Here is a 12,411-nt window from a genome sequence, read left to right as displayed (position 1 = left end):
AAGTTTTATGGAACCTTTGCCAGCAACAGTGGCTTTGGTTCCATCTGCAATGATCACTTTCTCCTGCCTAGAGGATAAAGAGTAAGAAATAAAGGAGTTAGCAGCATTTGTCATATGATCCGTAGCTCCTGAATCAATGACCCAGGGGCCGTAAAAACTGGGACTAGTAACACTTAATCCCAAGCCACGAATACCTGTGTGCGCTTGAACTAGAGTAAAGACAGAAGATGAAGCCTGAAGCCGAGAGAGAAGATGCTGGAGGTTAACAATATCAGTAGAAGACAATCCAGTGGTAGAAGACACAGAGGAACCAATAGTCTCTTCATTTTCTAACTTTTGGACAGCAATATTGCCACTATTAGGAACCTTCTTAGCATTGTATTTAAATTTTTCAGGTTTCTTTTCTGGATATTTTTCCCAACAGAAATCTGAATCATGATTAGTCCTCCTGCAGTGCCGACAAAATCTGTCCCCTCGTCCTTTAGTTCCCCCAGGTCGGAACTTGTTTGCAGAACCAACAAAGACAGAGGTCTCCCCAATCGGAGGGCTTACAGTGGAAATCTCCTTGTTGTTTATGGTCCTTCTTCTACCTTCTTCACTTAGAATTTTGTAGTAAACTTGTTCTAGAGAGGGAGTAGGATCAAGACCAAGGATTTGCCCTTTTAAATTTTCAAACTTTACATTAAGTCCATCTAAAAATTTAATAATTCTGTCTTTTTCCAGAAGCTTTAAATATCTCTGATGATCATCAGTGGAACTCCAATTTTCCATCCAGTAGTAGTCAAACTCATCCCACAACCCCTTCAGAGTAGCAAAATAATTGGTTACTGACATAGAACCATGTTCAAATTTGAAAATTTGACTCCTGAGCTGATAAGTACGCAACATATCATGTCGACGTCCATACATCTGCTCCAGTGTCTTCCACATGTCATACGCTGTTTTGTTATGAAGAATGACTTGTTTGATGCCAGAACTAACAGAGTTAAGTATCCAAGTCATTACTTGAATATTGTCACGCCGCCAAGTGCGAAAGCTAGGATCCTTTTCATCTGGTTTCACTTTAGAGCCGTGAAGAATATCAAGTTTATCATGGCCTTCGACATAAAGTTCAATAGCAACTACCCAAGATGCATAATTTGTCTCGGACAATTTTTCTGATACTATCTGAAGACCGGACCCTCCAGTGCCTGCCATTGTGAAAAATGGTTGTACCTGTCCTGAAGACGCCATAGGACTTGCAGAAATCCTCGAGGTTTCGCTAGCGTTGTCCGCCATTACAATCACAAAAAAAAGTGCTAGAGAAATCACGGCGTCGAGAGATAGCCGCTGGCACCGCACAGGGAGATAAGAAGAGGGACAACCGCCGACACCACACAGGCGATGATGAAGAGGAAGGGAAAGAAAGTGGCGACGTCGGGGAAGGAAGAAGAGATCGGCGAGGGAGGAGAAATCACGGCACTAGGGTTAGGGTTCGGGTCGCAACTCAAAGAAAAAATTAACTTGGCTCTGATACCATGTTGGATTAAAGAGAGTTTTAAAGATTCATACAATTCCAGTAGGATTACATATGTTTATATAGCTATATAACCACACAACTCTAAGAATCAACTTATTAACAAAAGATAAAAAGACCTATCTACCCTTACTTCTCACAACAGAATGCAAATAGGATTGTTGAAATAGAGGGATAACATTTGATGTTTTATATGATCCTAAAGTATCTCTAAAGCTTAAATGACAGTTCTACAAAATGGCGGTGAAATATGTTATGTTATATGATATTGAATGTTGGGCTATGATTTGAATACATGAATAGACGATGAGAGTTACAGACATGAGGATGCTAAGGTGAATGTGTGGACATATAAGGTGGACAAAATAAGAAATGAGAGCATTAGAGAGAAAATCAAAGTTGCATTTATTGAGGGAAAACTTTGAGAGACACGTTTAAGATATATATTTAGACAACCAATGATGTGAATAAGCATATCAAACGAGCAAGAGGAAGATAAAAAAGTGGGGTTAGTAAGAACATCCACATCAGCTTTCCTAAACACAGAATTTACCTTAAATTTTATATTTTATGTAAAAAAATCTTTGCATCAGCTACCCTATTCATTTTCTAAATTTAGATTTCATGAATAATACTTCTTTAAATTTAGGGAATAAATCCACTCTCTAAACATTAAAATATCATTTAATTTGAGAGAAAAAAAATAAAAGGATTGGATTGGGTAATGAAAAGTAGATATTGCATAGGGAGGGAGAATAATAAAAAAAGTGGAAGAGAGAAGAAAATAATAAAAAAAATAAAGTTAATAGAAATTTTAGAGTAGCTTATGTAGTTTGTAGTGAAAAATGATTGTTTAAATTTAATAAAGTGAGTGGTTTAACCCAAATTTTAGAGATATTATAGAGAAAATGACGTGGATGCTCTAACAATAAAACAAGATAATTTTTTTTAAGTATAGATGATAATATAGTAGGGGATAAAGCCCAATGACATTGAAGGATCTATATAACCGATCTTACCTAATAGGATAACGCTTGGTTGTTATTATTATTGATGCTGCTTCAATTATCCTTTCCATTATTGTGTATAGTAGTAACACCTCAATCTTCACAATTGAATCACCTTCATTTCTCTCACCATCACCATCTTCATTATTTTATCATCTTCCTCTATTTTATGTTGCATCACAAACATTTTTCCTACTATCATGGGTCCTATCTTTTTATGACATTGGTAGTTGCCATTTTCCAACAATATATGGTGTTATTAATACCACATTTGTTATAATCATGGATTAAAATCATAGGTCGTGTTGATAAGTGTGACTCAAATTTTTTATTCCACTTCTACATTAAGATGCCCCAGTTCTAAATCCATACATTTTTATACTAGTCATGGATATACATTTAAAACACGTTGCTGTAGTGCATGCTGTTTGCAGATCATTGTTTTGGTCGATGAGAATCTTTCAACGCGAAAGAGTAAATATTAAGCTCAAATTTTGGCGGGAAATATTAGAAGTAAAAGTTTAAACTTAGTAGAGTGAAGCTAGACTATATGAAATTTAAGTTTAGTAGTATTGAATATAGCAAGACAAATGTTAAATTAGGAGCTGACGAGTTGCCTGCAATTGAGATTTTTAAGTATCTAGGAACATTTTTGCAAAAAGATAAAGAGGTTGATAGAAATGTTTTACATAAACTATCAATAAGATGGTTGAAATAGATAATTCCATTAGATGTTCTTTGTGATCGTAAGATACTTCTAAAGCTCTACTATATTATATGAAGTTGAATGTTGTCTATGAAGCAAATATATGAGCAAAAGATGAGTCGTTGAGATGAGGATATTAAGGTGGATGTACAAACATACTAGGATGAATATTATAAGAAATGAGAACATTCGAAAGATAGTCAAGGCGCCCCTATTGAGGACAAGTTTTGAGAGACACATTTAAGATTGTATGGACACGTACTTAGGCGTCTAATAAATATTCCAATTAAGCGATATGAGACTATGACAATACACATATTAATAGTGGAAGAGGAAAATCAAAAAACACTTTGTTAGTAACGTAAAAAAGGGTAGCCAGGTGCATAAAGCTTCCACTAATGCTGGATCTCAGGAAGGTCGGACCATATTGGATCTATTGTATATAGCCTTATCCTACATTGCAAGAGAATATTTTTGCGACTAGAACCCGTGACCACAAGATCACACGAAACAATTTTATTGTTGCGCGAAGACTCCCGTTTTGGTTAGCTATGATAAAATATGCTAAAATTCATTTAACTATAAAAGATGATATAATAAGGGTTCAAATCCAATGACGTACGAGGATCCATATGACCGATACCACATAATAGGATAAAAGGCTTCGTTATTGTTGTTGTTGTTCTACATTAAGATGCTGAATAATGCTGACATCAACACCACAACCTCCTCACGATCTCCTCCACTTGTTGCGGTACCCTAAGCACTTCTCTACAACAACACCAGGACAACAATCTCAAAGAATCATGTCGAAGAATTATGACAAGGAATCACGATGGGAACAAGACAATGATTCTTCCACAAGCATTAGTCGAAGCCCTAATTTTTCTTTTTGGTTGAATGGCTGTAATGTGAGGCGACAAAAGGGAGATGCTAAGGTTTCATTTTTGTTGTTCTAGCATTGGTGAACACCACCAAGTAAACCGCCTACGCCTCTACTTCCTCCTCTCCACCAAGTAAACCTTCTACGCCTCTGCTTCCTCCTCTTCTTTCTCCTTGTCATAGGAGTGACTGATGTTAGTCAAAATGACATGTTATTGTTTTGTTCTTACAAAGTCCAAATCTCTAGCATCAAATGAGATTATGAACATTGACTACAACCAATTTATCATATTGGCTCTACTAGTATGACCACAATGTTTGTCAACAAGTTATGCTTTGTTGCAAAAGGTGATATCGCTCACCCCAAGCGGTTAGTATCGTCGGACCCATGACAACCCATGGCAAGATACATGCAGGTAAATCACGGAGGATATTTTGTCTTAGCACAGTGGTTGCCAACAAGCTATTGCATAATGAAATGCAGGGCTTCCCATGTGTCAGTTATGCTGTGGAATGTAATGCCATCAGATTAGATAATATATGGTTGCATATTACCTGAAGTTTCAACTGGCTTATATAAACAAACTAGTTTAACTGTTTCAAGCCAAATTAATATATTTAACAAAGTATGAAAAGGCTACATGCAATGGAATCAACTAAAAGATGACAAATTGATTGGGGATGAATGATTTAGTTAATGTTTGATTCAGATCTAAATAATTAATAAAGTAATAAGGGATGACCATGTCTCCAAAATGTCAGACAAATGAATGGAAAGGCTGGTTTACAGCAAGATCACACTTAGAGAGGCTTGAGATAGACTTAAATTTTTTTTTGCTTTTCATATTGATTATTGATTTTCACATGGATACATATTTTCACAATTTCACTTTCTTCATTATAAGAGTATATGCAAAATTAATGATTATGGATTGTTTAGTATCTAATTTATAGTTCTCATATATATAAATACTTTGTTTATCTTTTACTTTTTTTTTTTTTCCAAATGAGAGGACTGCATATACACCACTATATGATCACATTGTGGCCACCTGACCTCATGCTATCTACCTTTGTTTTTTGAAATCTTTATGTTGCCTTGATCTATTCACCAGTAAAACTAATTGGGATTGAAAAATAAAAGAAAATCTGTAATGTCATTTCTAGTATGCATTGCTAAATATCTATTGATTTTATCTAGAAATTGGTTTTAAATTGATGCATATAAATCAAAAATGGAAAACTATTGCATGGAAGTTCATTTAAATTGTCAGGTATACTGATTGTTTACTGCAAGGAATGTTTGGTGAATTACTGTGATTGTGTTTCTCATAAGTCTACTTCTTTTATGTATAATGCATCATCTGAGCCATTACAAACCAATATATATATATATATATATATATTACTGAAACCAGTTCTTGGTTCCTTCCTACTTCCCTAGTTTGTGATCTATGAAAAATTACGAAGGTTTAAGAATAACTGAATAGACATCCGTCCTTCATCAAGTAACTGCTGATTGCTAGAGGTCTCTTTTGATACATTCTAGAAATTAGTCTGGTTGCAGTGTTTTTTTTCTTTGACATCATTTACTGAACCACAGTATGTGTTTTCTATCTAGATAAATGTTTCAACTGCTGATGATGGGCTTAATTTATATGACTATGGTCATCACTTTGAGCATATGCAACTTTTGTTGATCCTTCTTAGATCACTTCCATATGCATCCAGAGCATTCCAGGTTCGAGCGATTCAGGTAGTACACTAAAAAATCCTGAATTGTTATTTCATTTTATATTCTTAACAAATATTGGTCTGTTCTTTAGTTATGATTGCTCAAACTTGGTCTATTTTTTAGTATGAATATTCTTATACTTAGCACAGTAGATATATATTACATATGTAGAGTTTCCTGTGAACTTACGGTATTTGACACTTCTACAAGTTGGATCACATCTTTTATCCTTTGGATTTAAATTATCTATCATTTAATCTACATGCCATATGAAAAAATAACATGCTTTTCTTCACGCTCCTACCGAGCTCTTCCATTTATTGAGACGTTCTCTTGCAGGCTATTTGACTATTCCCAGGAAACACTAAGCAATGCTCACAATATGAACATCATCCACATACATAAATAATTATTGCACAAGCCCAATAACAATAATAACACTATGTGAGAATGGTAAAATGTATCAGCATCTACAATGAAGCATCTCTCATAATTATGTATAAAATAACGAGCCAGCAGAAAGACAATAAAAAGTCGAAGTGTTGTGCAAAACTTTAAGCTCAATAGTAATTCCTCAAAGCAACAACAATAGTAGTTTTCCTAAGGACTTATGGCCAATCAGGGGATGATAACGATAACAAGCTAAGGATTATCAATAACTCTAATAGGAGGTTCTCACATTCGATAACAAAGAATAAGAATAAGAATTAATAAATGAAAAAAGGTCATAGTATAAAACTCTCTATCATTGGGCGGGACATCTTAATCAGCCTAAAGGCCACCTTGGCAAAACTCTATATCATGTAATCATTACAGTCTACAACATCTCTAACTTCATTTAATGGCATGTTAGGTATTCAGAAATACCCTAACCTCCACACACCTTATACCCTTGAAGTCAAATTATTCCTGTTTAGGCGTGAGAGTCCTTAATCACCATGGTTCTTCTAATATCCTTGAAGTCAAATTATTCCTAGTTAGGTATAAGAAACTCTAATCAACATGGTTTAATTATATTCTTGAAGTCACATGATGCTTTAGTTGGGTATTGGCTATCTGAACCATCAATGCGTACCATAATATCCTTGAAGTCACATGATACATGATACCTTAGTAAACATCATTGGTCCGAAAGCTCGAGCTATTATGCACCTTGTCATCAATGCTTGTAGGGCACTAAATAATCATCTGCAAAAAACCATTAGGCAAGTCCATGATGCATGACATGCAACACCCTTCTCATACCCTAATTGAATATTGATCAGGTATGACTAGTACATAATCTACACTCTCTCATTCTGATTCCTCTATATTTAGGTATGTCTACTTTATATGATTTGTTAATATATATACAATCCAATATTATAATGGTATTCCCTAATTATGCATCATCAAGATAATAATAATATTTTTATTATGCATTGAGAAACGAGAATGGTAACTCATTAACATAATATTAGTAAAAACAATATCCATGCATGATAATAAAATAAACATACATCCATGGTTGTTAAATTGTTAGTCTTTTTTTTTTGGTTTAAAACTTCCTTGTTTATTTTTGAGATGGTTGATTTTTTTAGTAAAGGTAGAATCAACATATGCCAATACAAATTTAACTTGGGCAATCAATATTGGTGGGTTTTGAAATCTATGATTCCTTTGGAAGAATAGATTGCCATTATTTTACCAAGTTATTGATTTATGATTTTGAGTGAGAAAATAGAAATTTTATTATATTTATGCACCATGGTTTTACAACTCGCCATCTCCTAAATAATTATTTTATTACGCTAAACTTAAATTTCATATATTCTATTTTTACTATATGAAGCACCTTTCACGTCTAGTGTGTCTCGCTAAGATTTGAGTTTAGCATTTACTCTTTCATATGTTTCATCTAACAAAACAATATCATTTGCAATAATATGCACCACGGTATCGTATGTTGGATGTGTCAAGTGAGTTCATGCATGATTAGTGTAAAAAGATAGGGACCTAGAGCATTATCCTATCTTTATGGGAAACATTTTTGTTAATCTGCTTGAAGTCTTAACTCTTGTCGTTACATCCTCGTACATATTCTTAAGTTCAATATATGTTATACTAACACCTCTCTTTTCTAGAATCTTCTATATAATTTCTTTTGGGATTCTATCATAAGCTTTTTCTAGGTCAATGAATACAATTGTGTAGATGTTGCTTTGCTTTTGTTCCCGATACTTTTCAATTAGTTACTCGAGAAGATATATAGTTTCTCTTGTCAACCTTTCAATTATAAATCCAAATTGATTTTCGGTCACCGTAATCTCCTTAATTTTTTTTTCTATTACTTTTTTCCCAAGTTGAAGGGGAGCCTTGGCGCAACGGTAAAGTTGTTGCCATGTAACCAAAATGTTACGGGTTCGAATCTTGGAAACAGCCTCTTAAAAAGCTGGGTAAGGCTGCGTACAATGGATCCTTCCCCGGGACCCCGAATGGCGTGAGCTTCGTGCACTGGGCTGTCCTTCTTTTTTTTCCCCAAGTTTCATGTTTGACTCATTGGGTTAATACCCATGTAGTTTGCACAATTTTGTACGTCTTATTTGCTTTTATATAAGGAACTAAAGAATTTACCCTCTATTGATCATATATTTATTTATTTTTCAATATCAAGTTAAATAACTTTGTAAGTCATTCAATATCTTGTCTCCCTAGGCACTTCCATAACTTTATTGGAATATCATTTGGTCTGAATACATTTTCATTTTGCATCTCATTTAAAACTTGTGGCGTTTGAATTCTACGATAAAAATTTAAATTTATATACTCATTTGACCTATATAAATTACCTATAAGTTATGTTGGTCACTTAAACCTTCATTAAAAATTAATAAAAATACTTCTTCCATCGTTCTTTTATTTCCTCATCATTTACTAGTACCCTATGACATTAATGTTTAATATATCTTATTTTGATAAGATTTCTAGTCTTACTCTCTCTCGATTTAGATATTTTATAAATGTCTGTTTCCCCTCTTATATCCAATTTTCTATATAAGCTTTCAAAAGTTTCATTCGTAGCTTTTCTTAGTCTCTTTATTTTTGACCATTGTATATTTTTTTTAAGTTTTTCTTGTTTTTGCAAGTATATAATATTTTATAGGCGGTTCATTTTTTCTTTTTTTCTCATTCCACCACTAAAATTCTTTATTTGATGGTGCATGCCCCTTTAATTTACCAAGTACACTTGACTACTATTTTAACTTTAATACCATCTTTTCCCATGTCGTAGTCTTCTTATATCTCTCCAAATACTTGAACTCCTATCCTTTCCTTAAATATATTTTGTAACCTATCCTTTAACTTTCACCACTTAATTCTAAGAGTCATGCATATTTTTCTTCTATTGAAACGATACTTTGCGTGTATCCAATACTACTAACCTAAGTTGTGTAGTTAAATTTTCTCCATAGATGACCTTACAACTTTTACAAATATTTTTTGTCGTTCTTCCTAACTACCATAAACTCTATTTGCGATTTATTATTCCCACTTTTGAATGTGACCAAGTGTTTTTCATTTTTTTTTTTTAAAAACGTATTAGCTAATATAAGGCCATATGTTATCGCAAAATCCAATATAGTTTTCCCTTCTTTATTTTTTTGTTCTAAACCTATAACTCCCATGCACCCTATCATATTCCTTATTTTTCACTTCTACATGCCCATTTAGATCGCCTTCTATTAAATATTTTGTAATACCTCATCTAGGTCGCCCTAAAACCTAGATTTGATTCCTTTATTTAATCCTACTTGAGGTGTATATATGTTACTTAGGTTAGTAGTTTCCTTCGCCACTATTATCTTGAGAGCTATAATTCTATTCCCTTTCTAATTACTCCAACAATTTCATCCCTTAATGAACTATCTATAACAATATCTACTCCATTTTTAGTTTTGCTTCTTCATGTATATCATAACTTAAAATCCGAGTTTTCATGGAAAAAATGACCACTTTTAGGAGAGGTCAGTCTCACCATGTGAAGGAGAGAATTTAATTTCACGATCAAGAGAAGAAGAAATCACGAGATTGAGAATGAGGAAGAGGGAGCTCACTGGGTTAGATCAGAGAAACCCAACAAAACCTTAACTGTTCCACTAAAGTGAACCAGAACATCATGGTGCACTTGGTTCTGCCAAAACAATACCCAAATTTAGTCAAAACCAGACCAATTTGAGTTTGGTGTATCTTACTTCCTAATTCGTCCTTGATAGATCCTTTCTCCTTCAATAATGCTAATTGGAGCCCTAAATGACTTCATATTAATTTGCCTCAGCCCTAATAACCAATAAAACTGAAATAACTCTGACTTAATATGGAATAATGTAAAATACAAGCTTTGTAATGTCCTTCCCGTTGACAAAATTTATTCCTTTGAATTTAATTGTCTATGGCAAAAGATGAGAATATTTGTCTCATAAATCATTTTCTTCCTCCCAAGTGACCTCATGATTTGAATGGTGCTGCCTCTTGACCTTTAGATGTTACTTGCTCTTATTACACAAGTGACACTACTTGTGGTCTAGAATGCACACCGGAGATTCCTCCTATAATTTACACTAGAGATCCCTCATAAGACACATAAGTGTGACAATCTTTGCACATATTTTCAAAACATGAATACATTTTTGCACTCTAACAAAAAAGGCAATAAATCTTGTCTATAGGTAATTGAACCAACCTTCTAAAAATCCAATGGTTCTTTAAATTTTGGGGCTGATTTCCGTTAGGTTAAATCTTCTAATACCTTCAGTAAAGGAAACACTAAGATAAACATAATCTCTACCCCATAACTCTAGCCCACTTGCTCAATCTATAAAACTTTCTACTTACAACAACAACAATTAAGCTCTTTTTCCACCAAATGGGTCGGTTATATAAATCCTTCTACGCCATTGGACTCGATCCCCTACTATATTCTCATTTATATTTAAATGAATGCTAATTAAGTCTTCTTTAGTCTATTTTCATCGATTAATGTGCATATTTGTCATGGTCTTACATTACCTAACTGCGACATTTGTCGCCTAAGTACATGCCCATACTTTCTTAAATACATTTCTCGGAGTTTTCTCTCAATAGGTGCAACCTCGACTTTCACTCTAATGTTTTCATTTCTTACCTAATACATTGTCATATGTGGGATGACAATGAGATAGATTTTGGTTGAATTTCATATCCTCCTTTCCCATCCCCATTTATTTTATCCATTGCCATCTTCTTTCCCATCCCCATCCGGTTTTCAACTTTCATCCCTATACCCATACGTATTAGAGGATTGGATATCCATCCCCGTACCCATACCCATACCCATAAGAGGATCGAATATCCTTTATATTAATAATTTTCTTTATTTCATCCAACAATCATCATTCAACAAAAACATGTTAAATTTAACATCATATGAAAAAAAAAATAATTCAACAAAAACAGATTAAACATCTATAGCCTATTCCTAATTTAATCATATTCAATAAAAATAGATTAAACACAACAAAAATAGTGAGTTTTGATTTTTTTTTCTTTTGATATATATATATATATAGTCGAGTATTCGGGTATGGGTATGAGTATGATTCTAAAAGACCCACCTCCATATTTGTTACTCGAACACCCATACCTGATTATCCGATTATTTAATCAGGTCCAAACAAAAATCCCTCCATACCCTCCTCTATTCGGGTTAGATATCAGATCCTCTGTCGGGTTTGGAGGAAATTACATCCCTAGTCGTATGTCCGCACATCCATCTTAACATCCTCATTTCTATCAACTCCATATAATATAACAGGTTTAAGTGTTGTTTGTAAAACTTCCTTTTAAATTTAGAGCCATCTTACAATTACAAAGAATATCTAGTGCCCTCCATTCTAACTATTTTACTTATCCTTTCTAAAAATCTCTATCAACCCCTCCTCCATCCTTTAAGAAAAAGGATCCTAGATACTTAAAACTTTTGGTTACACAACTTGTCATCTCATATCTGATGATGTCAACTATTATTAAACTTAAATTTCATATATTTTGTCTTAAGTCTACTAAGCTTAAAACCTTTAACTTCTAATGTCTCCCTCTAAGATTCGAGCTTAGCATTCACTTTTGTATGTCTCATTGACCAAAATAATATGATCTGTAAATAATATGTACCATTTAGAAAATTGTAACAGATTGATTAGATCCAATTGATATTTGTGTGTAAGTTGAAGAAAATTATAATAAATTGAAATAATTTTCGAGAGCTTGGTTTTAAAGTTTAACTCAAGGTTTAAAATTTCTAGTCGTGCCGAAGTTTTGATTTATGACGTGAAGGATATAATTTTGGTATCGTATTTTGTCATGCTTCGTGTTTAAAATATTGTGTCATACCAATCGACACAAGTATAATTTATCATTTCGTTGATAAATTTCTCCCCTCGACTGCACGATATTGAGGTCTTACGGTTGCGCAATGCCTTGCGCGAGATCCCATAGCCGTGAGAGGCCTCACACGAGACCCCACGATTGCAACGACTGACCACTACTAATT

The 12,411-nt window shown here is 33.7% G+C and overlaps 1 protein-coding gene across 2 annotated transcripts in view; it reads left to right on the top strand.

The window, feature by feature from the left end:
• The window catches only part of LOC121970039 (BEACH domain-containing protein C2), a 138,529-nt gene that overhangs the window by 38,689 nt on the left and 87,429 nt on the right, over positions 1-12,411 (top strand). For both annotated transcript variants that reach the window (XM_042520443.1, XM_042520442.1), the window contains exon 4: positions 5,733-5,867. In XM_042520443.1, the coding sequence (XP_042376377.1) occupies positions 5,733-5,867 (135 nt within the window). The remainder of the gene's footprint in view (positions 1-5,732; positions 5,868-12,411) is intronic.

This window comes from Zingiber officinale, chromosome 4A, assembly GCF_018446385.1.
Source record: "Zingiber officinale cultivar Zhangliang chromosome 4A, Zo_v1.1, whole genome shotgun sequence".
In the NCBI taxonomy this organism is placed as follows: domain Eukaryota; kingdom Viridiplantae; phylum Streptophyta; class Magnoliopsida; order Zingiberales; family Zingiberaceae; genus Zingiber; species Zingiber officinale.
The sequence above is the reverse complement of the archived record's forward strand: the minus strand, read 5'-3'. Positions and strand labels throughout refer to the sequence as shown.